This window comes from Calidris pugnax, unplaced genomic scaffold (assembly GCF_001431845.1).
Source record: "Calidris pugnax isolate Ruff unplaced genomic scaffold, ASM143184v1 scaffold27, whole genome shotgun sequence".
Classification (NCBI taxonomy): Eukaryota; Metazoa; Chordata; class Aves; order Charadriiformes; family Scolopacidae; genus Calidris; species Calidris pugnax.
The window spans coordinates 12,308,548-12,321,814 of record NW_015090893.1 but is presented as its reverse complement, the minus strand read 5'-3'; the positions used below and the strand labels follow the sequence as shown (position 1 = coordinate 12,321,814).

At 53.9% G+C, this 13,267-nt stretch overlaps 1 protein-coding gene and 1 long non-coding RNA gene across 2 annotated transcripts; one reads left to right on the top strand and one right to left on the bottom strand.

The window, feature by feature from the left end:
- Window positions 1-1,653: 1,653 nt before the first annotated feature.
- On the bottom strand, window positions 1,654-12,326 carry SPARC (secreted protein, acidic, cysteine-rich (osteonectin)). Its single transcript, XM_014948174.1, has 10 exons — window positions 12,174-12,326; window positions 6,161-6,230; window positions 5,899-5,949; window positions 5,665-5,749; window positions 5,098-5,219; window positions 4,727-4,847; window positions 4,407-4,540; window positions 4,095-4,243; window positions 3,233-3,381; window positions 1,654-3,030 (listed from the first exon to the last, which is right to left on the bottom strand). The coding sequence occupies exons 2-10, from the start codon at window positions 6,215-6,217 to the stop codon at window positions 3,002-3,004; spliced, it is 897 nt and encodes a 298-aa protein (XP_014803660.1). The 5' UTR covers window positions 6,218-6,230; window positions 12,174-12,326; the 3' UTR covers window positions 1,654-3,001.
- On the top strand, window positions 10,985-13,215 carry LOC106891541. The gene is made up of 3 exons (XR_001412709.1): window positions 10,985-11,683; window positions 12,680-12,831; window positions 13,034-13,215. It is a non-coding gene; the product is annotated as an uncharacterized LOC106891541 (long non-coding RNA).
- Window positions 13,216-13,267: the final 52 nt, after the last annotated feature.

The window sequence follows — 13,267 nt, the reverse complement described above, 5'->3', positions numbered from 1 at the left end:
TTTGGATTCAGAGCTCTGTTATTTTTCCATTTTCTTTTTTTTTTTTCTTCCAAGTTTGCAAACTGTGTCCTCAGTCAGCAGTAACCACAGGGAGAATTTCCACTTGGAAAGTACAGGCGAGTTTCTTTGCTGCTGCGCAGGCACTGGAAGGCTCCATTTCGGCTGTAACAGGGAAAGGGCTGTTCTGTTCCACCCTTGCTGACCGTCCAGGTCTGAAAGCTCAAAAAGACCAGCTTATTCCTCAAGTCCTGATGTAACCCCATGTATGGCATTTGCCCCAAGGCCGTGAAATTCCAGCAACTTAATACTTCAAGCTGTGAGCTTTGAAGGGTTAAGGGAGGCCCAGCTGCAACCTCTTGAGCTCGCTTTGATGCTCAGTTAAAGCCAGGACAGCTGTGCTTGTGATAGCACCGAGTTGGGCCCTCTGAGCTCTGTGACACTGCCAGGACACGAGTGTTGTCCTCTGGGGTGGGACATGGACTTGGAGATGGGTCCCTTTGCCTCCCTGCGTGGTGATAACTGGCTTTCCTGGTGCAGCTTGCTGACTTCCCAGAGCTTGCTGTGATTTAGAGCCGATTCCTGCACAAAGGGGGAAGGCAGAGGAGAAGGGAGGGCTGGAAAACCTTCCCTTGCACGGGAGCGCTGGCGGGGAGGGCTGGAGCTGGAAGGAATGCGGCTGCGTCTCGGTGGAGGAGCATGAGCTGGAGTTTCTGGCTGAGAGGGAGCGACTGGAAAGCAGGTTTGCACAGGGCGGCTGATCTCCTCTGATCCCCGTCTGCCTTCCTGTCCTCCCCCCTGCCCAAATCTTCTCTCGCCAGCTCCCCTGGCCCTGGAGGTGGTTTGGCATCCCTGGTTGCTGCTCAGCTGGATCTTTAGCCGGTTGGGGGTCACGGGCCAGTGGTGCCCCTCGCTGTGCCAGGCCTGCCAAATAGCAGTGGTGGCCTCTGAGGTGGAGACACATTTGCTGTGTCTCCATCAAGAAACTTCCCCTCTGGATAACGGCTCCGGGAAGCAGTGTGGCCGGGTGGAATGAGCCCTGGGTTTCAAAGCAGGGGTGAAAATGCTTTGCCTGGCCCCTCTTTCCAGCTCTCCCACTGGGTTCAAAGAGCTTGGCAAAGCACTTCCAAAGTGACCACCCCGAACGATGCGACCTGCCCAGGGATCTGCAGCCGGGAGGGACCCCGTGCAGGGTCTGACCCTGGAGCACAGCACAGCCAGCGAGGGCTGTTAACAGGGGAACCTCACAGCTTGAACCAAAGCCCTTGCAAGACGGATATTTTTAGCCCGTGCAAATGGTTGTATTTATTTTTCTACTGTTGTGCCTTTTTGCCTTTCCCAGGGATTTTATTGCTTGTGAAAGCAAGGACCTTAAGAGCCACGTGAGTGTCTGTGCTGGCTGCTGCAGTCACCCTGTCTGCCTCCGTCGCTCCAGCTGTATCTGCCCCTGCATTACCCATCTGATATCCCCCAACGAGTCCCTTTACAGTGCAGTGACGGACCGTGACTGGCAGCAGCACCTTGTCTTACCTTGGACCAGATCTTTCCCTGGGGCTGGGATGTCCATGAGACACCCTGAACATGAGCAGGGGCTTGGTGATGCGTGTGCGATTCCCCTCCTTGGGATGGGATGAAACAGAGGAACATTGCAAGCTGGTTTATTGTCAGTGTTTCAAAACATTATTTTTTTATTACAGACTCATCAGGTTGCTCACACTGTGGCAGGAATTTAATAATATAAGGCACAGAGAACATTCAGAAGTTAAAAAAAAGAGTTCTCAGCCTGTGAGACTTAACCATCCCTTCGCTCCTGTCAGGACCCTCTCTATAAAGCAAAATCCAAATACCTTCCTTCTCCCTTCTTTCCCACCCATCCCTTAAATCCCAAAATCCACGACAGGAAAAACAATATCACATCCTTTCCCTCCAGCGTGTGGCAAGCACACCTCTTTCTGGGCAGAAATGTCCCTTCCAAGCCTGACACAGCTTCCCTGGGAGAGCAGGGCTGGAATTTAAGCAGGACCAAGGCAGCGGTGGGCAGTGAGTGCTCAAGGGCACCGTGATTTGGGGCCAGCCAGGAGCTTTGACTCAGTTACAGCAGAATCTCAGCAGCAAGGTCAGCCCCACGCACCCTGCGGGGGGGGAACAGGCGGCCGCACCCCATCTCCCTTTGCAGCACAGAAAACACAACAGCAGTACGATGGGTGAGTCATGGTAAAGCACATAGCACTTTCAAACCTTTATTTTTCGAGGGGATTTTACAGGATGGGAAGCGTTTCATTTTATTTGTTTTAAATTTTGTGCGCTTTCCTATTCGTTTGTTGGACTAGCCCTTTTTTTTTTTTTTTTTTTTTTTTTTTTTTTTTCTTTCTTTTGTGCCCAATGATTGTTAAATTCAAGCCCTGGGAATGGAAAAAGGGAAGAAAAAAAAAAAGGAAAAACGAAATCCTGCCACTCGATGTCTTTCTCACTCCTTTCCATCCTCCTCCTACCATAAGCCGGGTGACCACAATGTCACCCAGAGCTGCTCTGCTCGAAAAGCCCAATCTTCCTACATCCTCTGGCTCTGCCTTCCTTCGCTGGGTCTGTGACTGGGGGTGGAGGAGCAGCTGAGAGGGCTTTGCCACTACGTTGGCGTGTCCAAGAACGTGCTGTTAGTTAGAAGTTAAGAGCAGTCAATCAAGGATAGAGAGCCCGAGGGGATATTTAGGACAGGAACAGGGTCGGTCAATGGTATAGACAGGTGGGAGAGAGAAAGGGCTGGTGGAAAGGCTTGTGGAAATAGCCAAGTGAGTAATCTAGTGGTAATAGATTAGGCTATGAAGGGAGGGCTGTTACTTCTCTTAGCACCGTTACTACGTATGTTTAGATCTATATTAGCACCTTGTTCCCAGGGAAAAAAAAAAAAAACAACAACAAAACAAAACAAAAGCGGTTCAAAAACCGAAGGAAGTGGGAAGGTTAAAACAAGACAAAGTTGGCAGCAGAGACGGAAGCTGGGGGTTTAGATCACAAGATCCTTGTCTATGTCCTCTGTGGAAGGAAAAGAGAGAGACGAGTTTAGGAGGTGGGTGCTCCCAGGGTCCCATTGCTCCTACAGTCCCCCCTCCCTGCTCTCCCCTGCTTTTTCCCTCCCCAGGACCAGCTGTAATGCATTGATTCATCCCAAGTTGGGGCTTTTGGGGTGCTTTTTGGTGTCCCTCCCACCCCCATTCCCTCTCTACCCGGCACTTACGCTCCTTAATGCCGAAGCAGCTGGCCCACTCCTCCAGGGCGATGTACTTGTCGTTGTCCAGGTCACAAGCCTCGAAGAAGCGGGTGGTGCAGTGCTCCATGGGGATGAGGGGGGCACGGAGTGGGGCCAGCTCGGTGTGGGACAGGTACCTGCCAAGGTGACCGCATGGTCAATGCCCATCCACCAGCACCAGTTGCCCTCCCGCAGGAGGGGAGATGCTCTGCCAGGTGGGGAGGGGGGGGTGCAGAGCAAGGCGAGATGCTGGCCCCAGCTCTTGGTCTGGTTTGACTGCTGGCCCAATGCCCTCCCAGTGTCCACCAGTTAGTGTCATGAAGGTCAAGGTCTGGTGTTGGCTTTTGCAAACGGCCCTGCTAGTCACAAAATAGCCAGCAGCTGGGGGTCCTCACCAGCTGCCCCCCAACCATGGGTCTGTGCATGTAATCGCTCTTGAGCCCATTTCCAGCTCACAGCTAAGCCAGCAGCTGCTATCTCAGCTGTTGGACTTATCCCGAGGCCTTTGGACTAAGATATTTTAGGGAACTATCATACGACAGTAAATCTGAGAAGACAGAAACTCCATACCCAAGGGAGATGGGAGCAGCTGGGGCTGGGGGAGTCCCTTCTTTCTGCAGAAGAGTTTTTTGCAGAAAGGAAAACTGCCTCTACCCCAGCCTCCTTTGCCCCAGCTGCTGCCAGATGTGTGCAGAGGTTAACCCTCCACAGGGCTTTGATGTGCCTCTGCCACCAGCCACCCTCTTGTGTCACATCTCCAGCCTTGACACCTTCTGCCACCGAATCACCCTGGTCCTCAGGCAGGAAAGGCTCCTGGTAGGGGACCCCATTCTGCTCCGCCACCACTCACCCATCAATGGGGTGCTGGTCCAGCTGCCCGAACTGCCAGTGCACGGGGAAGATGTACATGTTGTAGTTCTTCTCAAAGTCACGGGCCAGCAGCTCCATGGTGTGGTCACCAGCCTCCAGGCGCTTCTCATTCTCGTGGATCTTCTTCACCTGTTGTAGGTGAGACCGGGAAGTCAGCAGGGAATGGGGTGCAAGGGGGGACCCCGGGAAGGGCTTTTCATGGGGTGCCCACAGGTCATTCTGGATGTGCTTCCCTTGTGTGCTGGGCTCTGTTGGCAGGGTGAGCTCTCAGGATCCCTCCCCAACCCCTCACCTTGAGCTTCTGCTTCTCGGTCAGGAGGTTGTTGTCCTCATCGCGCTCGTACAGGGTGATCAGCACGTTCTTGAGCCAGTCCCGCATGCGCAGGGGGAACTCGGTCAGCTCTGTGTCCAGGCAGGCAGGGATGACTGGAAACCATACATGGTGGTCAGCACAGCACCCAGACATGCAGTCCCAGACCCCAGACACACAGCCCCAGTGTCCCCCCACCTCAGTCCTGTATCTGCCTGGGCTTTTGCTCTCCCTCAGCCTGTGGGCAAGGGGGCTGTGCTCAGGTTAGGGGTCCCCTTGTCTAAAAGAATGGCTCCACTTACATTTGCAAGGCCCAATGTAGTCCAGGTGCAGCTTGTGTCCTTTCTTGGTTCCCTCCAAGGTGCACTTGGTGGCAAAGAAATGGCAGGAGGAGTCATAGGTCTTGTTGTCGGTGCCACAGACCTGCACAGGATGGGGAGATGCTGCTTGAGGGACAATGAAGCCCAGCCTTGCTGCGAGGTCAGCAGGGAGAGCCTCCAAATGAGATGTTTAACTTGTTCTTGGGATGGATAACAGCTCCTTGGTCACTGCTGGCTGAGGCTAGATGGGCACCTGCTGCCCTTGCTTTGATTGTCTCCCCCCCCCCATCTCCGGCAATGTCCCATGTGAGGTCCCTCCCTGCTCCAGCCCATCAAGCAGCTTCTGCCCTCACCTTCTCGAAGACGCCAGCGGTGGCTGGGCAGCTGGAGGGGTCCTGGCACACACACATGGGTGAGTTGTTGTCATCCACCTCGCACACCTTGCCGTGCTTGCAGTGGTGGTTCTGGCAAGGGTCTGGGAGAGGACAGGGAGCAAAGTCAGAGCCTGGCCCATCCTCACCTCCCACAAGCTGCCTGGGGCATCTCAGTACAGAGGGAAGACAGAGACTTTACCAGGGACAGCCCCAAACATCTCTCCCTGCACTAGGAAGATGTGAGGGTTTCCAGAAGCCCATGTTAGCCCTTGGGCTAATCCTCAGCTCCTTTGTGTAGCCACACAACGCAATGTTTTTTTCTGTGGCAAAAAAGTGATTATGGAGAATCCAGTGCTGGATAGACGTCATGTACCTCTTTCTTTTGCTTTTAACTGCGCGTCTAGGCTGGCACTGTCCTTGTGCTACAGCTGTTCCAAAAGAAGCCCCTCACTGTTTGGAGTATCTAAAGCTCACCAACCCAGGGAAGGGACCAGTTCTCTGCCTGCCGGAGGGCAAAAGTTGGAGGGCAAGGAAAAAGCGACTTACTCTCTGCAACAATCTCCTCTACATCTTCTGTGGGTTCCTCGAACTCTCCCACCTCCACCTGGACAGGGTTGGCCCCCACAGGCTCCTGCAAAAGAGGTCAGTGTTTCAGCTGGGGGTGCACAAAGATCTTGGCCCCATTCCTGGGGGGTAGAGCAGCCCATGCTTCAGAGATGCTCTTCCAAAGGCAGTGGGTGCTGCAAGGGATGGGTGACGAGGAGGAGCAGAGTCACCTACCTCTGTGGTGGGGTCTTCGATGACCTCTGTCTCATCGGGCAGAGCCTCTTGCTGCAGGGGAAAAGGACCATGAGCCGGGTTCCATGGGTGGTCCCAAGGAGGGTGACCCACTGAGGAAGGTAGCATGGCCACCCTTGGGTTTCCTCTCCCCCCTTTGCCCCCCATCCCTTAGGATTTTATTCATTATAAAAGCAAATCCCCATCGGATACACCAGACAGACAACCCCAACAGCAGAGAGGCTCCGTTGTCCCCTGTACTTACCGGAGCTGCCAGGGCTTTGCCTGCCAGGCAGAGAAGGAAAAAAATCCAGGCCCTCATCTTTCAGCAGACCCTGAAGAAAGGAAAGGAAAAGGAGGAATGAGGGGAAGGAGACCGTCGTGTGCCGCTGGGCTCGGGGCTGAGCTCACGGCTGGCAGTCAGACACTTCGAAAAGGGCGTTCTCTTTATTTCCTTCCCTGTCTGTTCAATATTACAGACCCACATGCTGGCTTTTCTAGCCAAAACCTTAAGCCAAATAATGTTTCCAAGACAAATTCTTTTGATTTCGCAAAATGGGGCATCGGGGTTTAGGTTTCTGTTGCTTTCCTCGATGCCTTTAGAAAAATTGCAGTCAAAATGGCAGTTCCCCTGTTCTCCACAGGAGTTTTTTAACTGAAAAAAACCCATTTTTTTCATGTTAAAAGCTCCTGATACGAGCCCCAGGTAGAGGCAATGAATCTGTCTACCATTTTCTTTGTCAATCAGAGGAAAAATGAAAGTGGAAGAAGGAAAGAGAGACCAGGGAGACAGTGAGAAGGGGCACTTGAGAATTAAATCCTGTAGAAAAGCCCTTCCCACATGGACACAGACATCTCTAGGGGTATCAGCAACCTGCCCCTCATCCCCAGCACCCCCAAATGTTGGGGTCTCTGCTATGGTTCTTCCCTTTCCTGCTCAGACCTGAGGATCCCCAAACTGGGTTTGAGGGATCTAGGATGCTCTGGCATTCAATCCTGCTGGGAGATGAGCTCCAGGGTGGTGAGCCCTTTGCACCCTCTCGATTTGGGCTGTTGCAGGGATCCTGTAGGACGAGGGAACCAGGCAGCTCAGCTAACACCGGCCACGATGCGAGCCAGGAGAGCGCAGCTGGTGCCATCACCCTGTCCTTGTCCCCCCCAGTTCCTGTTTGGCAGGATTGAGCCCCTCTGTGTGAGGGCAGAGAGGAGCTCAGCTGGCCGCTTAATATGCCGGTGGCATCTCTCTCCTGACAGTGAGGGCTGCCCGCTCCCTTCCGCCCGCCGGGAGAGCGAAACACCCCCGGTTTGTCTCCTACCAGCCAGGGGACTTGTCCCCCTGCCAAGGCTTCCGCTGCCTCCCTTCCGCTCGCCCTCCTCCTCCTCCCCACCTGCGTGGGCAGGACATCGCAGCCCACCAGCTCCCTGGATGGCTTTGTTGGGACAGAAAGTGTTGGACAAGGTGTCTTTTTCTCTGCCAGCGAGCATGGAGTGGATATCTAATCGGCCAGTGCATCCTTTCCCTTCCTCTCTGGGTATAAAACCATGCCAAGGCTGTGCTGCCAGGGCACCAGCCAGGCTGGGCTGTGCTTCCTAATTTAGCAAGGTTCAACCACGCAGAGGCTGAAATCCTCCTTCCAAGCTCAGCGCCTCACCCAGCCCCAGCTTCCCAGGGGAGAGAAGCTTTCCAGGGACATCGGAGGGCTGGGAGCATGGGGTGGTGGGGACGGCTGCCGTGGTGGGATGGAGGACCTGTGGGGAAAGGGGCTGCAGGTGGGGATGGATGAGTCCATTTGCTCTGGGGAGACTTCAGCTGAGCAGCTCCCCCCCTTCTTCTGCTCAGTACACACCATCCCTTCCCCTCGCCTTTATTTGCTCTGGAGGCTGCTGAGAGCTCTCCTGGCATTTGCTGGGGGAGATCACTGGTTCTTCAGTTCTGGAGAGGTGGTTTAGGGGGAGGCAGGTGGAAAAGTACTGGTGAATCTAGCCATCTCCTCCCTTACTGCCATCCCCTCGCTTGTAAAGGCTCCTCCTGGGCTTCTCCCAAGGGGTTTGTTTGCTTTGGAAGATGTTCTGAGGTTCAGTGATGCTTGTTGGGCAGAAATACAGCATTGACCAGCCTGGAGGAGAGGGCAGTCCATATGTACACGTGGAAGATGGCATTGAGAAGAACCAAACGCCAGACCAAGGCCCTCTCAAATCATTTCCCCAACCCCCAAAAAATCCTGAATTTCAAAGCCTGGGCATGCAGTAAGCTGGGGTCAGGGAATTACATACTTGCTAGGAGCCACCAGACAGTCAGAGCTGCCAGTGTTGTGTTTGGATGAAGAAGGAGCACGAAAGGGTCTGAGCAAACAAGCTCTGCAAAGCTGTCTAGCGCCAGAGATGGGAAAACCAGTTTATTTGAAAAACAACATTGTCCTTGAAGCAGAGCCTATGCATAAGAGGACATTGCAGCTTCTGTGAGCCCCTCGCTGTTTTGCAAAGGCATAGTCTTTCCTGAATGCCTGGTGGTGAAAAGTCATGAAATAACAGCTCAGGAGCTCTGGGCACAGAGCTGCTCCAGCAGAAGAGCCTGGCCCGTGGTGCAAGTCTCCCTCCTTGTGGACCTACCATCACCCTGCTGTCCAAGAAAATGTACTTTGGAGCTGGCAGCTGGACCATACCATGAGGTCAGCATCCGTGCAACAGCCTGAGGGTCTCAGGGGGACCCCTGTGAGGGGCCCTGCTCTGGGAATGCCTGGCACCACTCTGCAAGAGCCCTATGGAGGGCAGAGGCCAGCATGAGGTGCAGAGCAATGGGGTACAGCAAGGGGTCATTTTGGACAAAGGAAAACAGGATGGGGAAAGAGATCTTAGCAAGCAGGAACTTACACTTTTCTGTATCCTAAAGGAATGAACAGAGGTCAGTGCTTTGCAAGACATGCTGGAAACCAGCACATTGTGGGCACAAAGAGGGATGCTGAATACAAAGTAAGCGAAGCCTCCACAGTCACCGTCCCCTCCTCAGGCCTGCCCTCCTGACTGCTGATGGTGAAGAAGAGGACCTGGGACCGATGGGCTGCAGGCCCTTGGGCTCCACTGCATTTCTAATAATAGAGTCTTGTGGCTTCCATAAACCCCACTAGATGGTTCACCTTCCTAGTATGGCCCAGGCTTTTCCTCAGCGCCAGCTGCTTGTTGCATTTTGCAGCCATGTCCCTAGCAAGACAGCCACGGGGCGTAGAAAGGTCTGAGACTGAGCCACAGAACCTCCATAAATTCAAAGCAGGATACTCTGGCCAACTCCTTACTCTCCCCCCCTCAATCCTGTAGCACCAACATAAGTTTCTGCTGCTGGGGAAGGGGACGGTTTGTGCCACTGGGGTCTGTTGATCCCTGATGTCTCCTCCTGCCCAGTCTGGGGGCTTTTGCAGGCTGGGGTAGGACAACAACTAGGTAGGTGCGGCCTCCAGAGGAGGCTCCATGGATGGTGGAGCCTGGCCCATGTGGCGCTGGCCCTGGCCAGGGTTGCATAAGCCCTTCGGGATGCCACGTTAGCGTGGGGAGGAGTCTCTGCCTGGCCACTTTGACGGCTCCTCCCCGAGGCCACTGGGATAACCCCAGCTGCCTCACCGCTAACCCGGACCAGTGGTCCCACTGCCACCTCCCACCATCAGCAGCCGAGGACAGGAGTGGGTAATCCTTGGGCCAAAACCTTCCCACGTCTTGGCTCCCCACCTGCACCCCAGCCTGGCCATGCAGGAGGCAGCCAGCCCCAGTGGGGGGGTCTCCTGCATGCACCCTCCGTTGCTCATTGCTCTTCCAAGCCCCCACAGGGTCTGATGTGCCCCAGCACCTCAGGCTGAACGTAAAGGCAGGATCTGCCCAGAAAAAGCTTCTGCCTACAAATCCCACTGCGGGCCACAGTTTTCAAGGTGCAGAGGGGTGACCAAGTGTGGCCATCACAGAGCCATGACACCATCTGGCTCCTGACCTATGCAAGCAAGACCCTCTGAACTTTACTCAGCCAGCCACTCCTGGGCTAAAATTCGATCTGCAGTCAGCTGTTTGCATGAGGTCCCATAAAGGTCCCTGCTGAACAGGTCTCTGTGTGTCCGGGCTGTGCTGCTGGGGGTGCTGGCTCACCCAGATGTGCTGCAGCTGCGCTGGGTCCCAGGGGAGCAGGGCAGGAGCAGAGGGCTGGGCAGAAGACAGCCTGGCTCCTGCCACTTGCAGAGGCCCCTCTCGCACTCAGAAAGCCAAGCTAGGTTTGGATGGAAGTGAAATTCCCTTTAGCTCCTGCACACACTTACACGCTCCCAGAAAAACACAGGAAAAAACAGTCTAAATACCACATCTGTCCATGCAGAGTCACTAGAGACATATCTACACCACAACACTGCATTAACCCGTTCCCCTTGCAGGGAGTTGAGCAGCTCTGATTGTGCTTATAGGGGCTCCAGATCTCCCAGGGCTTACTGATACAAGAGCCCAAATGTCACTATAGGTGTGCGCTGGCTTGAGGCTGCCATAGTTTGTCTCGGGTGCAAATCGCATCCGTGCTGGGAAACAGTTAAATTAGTACCAAGAAAAGTGCAGGGATGAGACCTGGGCTGCAAGCAGGGGTTCAGCGATGAGCCCTTGGCAGACCTCCCTTGGGAGGGCAGGAGATACAGCATTTTGCTGTCCTGCCCGAGCATTTTTCTTTTGTTTGGACTGGATGTGGGGCAGTGCCAAAAGCAGCCCCGATACTTCTGTGCCAGGTGCAAGCGGTCCCTCTGGCTCCTGGGGGATACGGAAAGCTGATCTCCCCATAGCGCCACAAAGGAGAGAGATTGAGAGACTGGAAACCGTTGGCTAAATATTCTGCAAAAATGCAAACCATCTTCAAAGCATTCCCTGGGCTCGCCCTGCCACAGCCGCTCCAGATAACAGCCCCGACATCCCTCTGACCAGAGGACCCAGAAAGGGTTTCCATGGGAGCCGACATTCCTCTGGGGCTGAGTCATGGAAGAGCAGAGCGTTGTGGAAGGAGGGGCTTGAAAAAAAAGTTTGAAAAGTTTATTTCTCCTCTCCCCCCTCCGCTCCCCAGCACCCGCCCGCATCCCTGCTCCTGCCTATGTGGCAGACAATAGCTGGGCTTTAACTGCTGCGCAGAACGTGACAGCCTTTTATTTCTGCTTAAAACTCGCATGATCGACCCTAACAAACGGCTGCGATTTACTTTTGTCCTTCTGCCGGGTTGCTGAGCTTTTGGGCTGTTTCAAGTTGGTGGTAACCGAGGGCTGGGAGTCCTGGCAACCTTCCCGCTGCCCCCAGTTTCACTCCAACTTGAAACTGTTGCCTTTCGGTTTGGGTGGGAATTCGGCGCCCATCCTGTTAAGTTTCCTTTTCTTGGCTGGATCCAGCAGAGGAGCTTTCTTAAAGCAGGGACACAAAGAGCAGGGTTAGGCTGCCACGAACGTCAGCGACAGACAGCGGCTGCCTTTAAAGGAAACGAGCCCCTGGCTCTTCTGCCTGGACCTAAAATTGCTTCTGGCTGAGCCCAAGTTCTTAAAACTTTAAAAAAAAACAACCCAAAAGAGCTTTGTTCCTCCTCTCCTGCAACCACCACCTCTCTAACAGTTGATCAGCTGGAGTTCAGCAAAGCAGGGCAGCAGGACTTGAAATGCTTTCAAAGTCTGCTTGGAACAAAAAGCTGAGTGTCTTTTTTTTTTTTTTTTTAGGAGAAATAAGAGCGGCTGTGCTGAAAAAATAAAAATGCTGAAACGAAGTCAACAGCTCTTTTGTTCTTCCTCTCCATATTCTGGTGAGTAAAACATCACCTGCCAATGGAGCTCAGGCTGGGTGTAATGGGGACTGGTTTATCGTTAGATCTGATTTGCTCTGCAGGTTGGTTTGATGCACCCAGACTTTGGTCTCGGCGCATCTCGCTAAGGAAATACCCCACAACTGAAAACCCAGAGGGGAAAAAGGGAGGAGAGAGAAAAACCGGGGCAGGTTAAAGCTTAACAGTCAGATGCCACCAAAGTGTTAAAGCTGGCAGGGAAATACAGCTCAGTTTAGGAGCGGAGATGCTGCAAAGAGGAGAAAAGAAGTCAGAAGTGTCAAAATACATCACTTGGGGTGGGGACACGGATGCTGTGAGACCCCAAGTAATGTATTGCCGGGCACCAAATGCACCCAATGGGCCAGCATAGTGGCTCCTGGGCCAGGGACCCCCGTGAATGGGGCTATGGGGACCCCCACGACGGGACAAACAACATGGCAAAGGCAAACGCGAAGGTCTCGGGCCATACCTCGCAGTCCCGGCAGCACGGCTGAGGAAACTTCAGGCGCTTGGACGGGCTGGAGGAATCTGCAGGTTTTAGAAGGAGGCAGGAGGAAACCAAAGGGTGGGCTGGGTTTCCTGCTGCCTCTCCTCCTCCTCCTCCTCCTCGCTATCTTTCCAAATCGGTCTCTTCCTCTCCCTCTCTCCCCAGTGGGCAGTCCCCGGTCCCACCCGCCGGAGAGACGGGCTGAGGCACAGCCTGGGTCCAAGGGATAGACCAGAGAAATCAAGCGGGGCTGGAGATCAAGGGGGTCTCTTGCAGGGATAGATCAGTCCCCAGCGCAACCTTCCCAGCAGAGTCCTTGTCACAGCAGCTGCCTGCTTTGCTGCAATGAGTTTGTCAGTTCTTTGGCTTTCTCGGACTAACAGCACGGGGGGACCAGGGAGGAATATCACCTCTGTGCTTGGTTTGTGCACCTCCTGGCACCTTAGCCTACTGCAATTAAAATGTTAAATGCTGTCCTTTCACAACAGGGTAGTTCAATCCCTGAGCTGGTGTTTCCCATCCTCAGGGGGACACAGAGGAAGGCAGGAGAGTCCTCGCTTCTCCATCCTCTCTCCTAACACTGCTGCCACCTGGGACTGCCTTGTGGGGAGGGAGAGGAAAGAATGATCCAGAGAATGTGGTGAGTTATGACATGTCTGAAATATGCTCCAAGCAGGCAGAGAAGTGCTGGGCTGGGAGATGTGGCCCTCAGCAGATTGGTTTCTCTGCCGTGGTTATTGTCCAGCAGATCTGGACGGATTGAACAAAACCCAGAGCTGAAATTCCCGGCCAGTTGAATCCGATGATCTCTTCAGACATCACTAAATATTTTGACCTTACAGATCGTAACTCAGCTGGATCAGCTGTGCAGCCAGAGGCAGCCAGACAGCGAAGCTGTTTGGAGTTGACTTTTCCCATCTGTGTCCTCAGCTCCTCTCTCCTTGCATCTCACCATGACTGAGAGGATTTGAGGTTCATCTGCTCCCCTGGCAGAACTGGACAGCATGCCTTCATGCACCAGCATGACCATGGCACTGACTTGCAAAGTAAAGCCAGCAGTGATAATGATTGTTTGT

Excerpts from the sequence above, each read along its gene's own strand:
- SPARC (XM_014948174.1), bottom strand. The coding sequence starts at position 6,217 with ATGAGGGCCTGGATTTTTTTCCTTCTCTGCCTGGCAGGCAAAGCCCTG. Across the intron at positions 4,541-4,726 it reads CTACATTGGGCCTTGCAAAT|TCATCCCTGCCTGCCTGGAC; the intron begins GTAAGTGGAGCC and ends TATGGTTTCCAG. Across the intron at positions 3,031-3,232 it reads CTGCTTCGGCATTAAGGAGC|AGGACATAGACAAGGATCTT; the intron begins GTAAGTGCCGGG and ends TTCCTTCCACAG.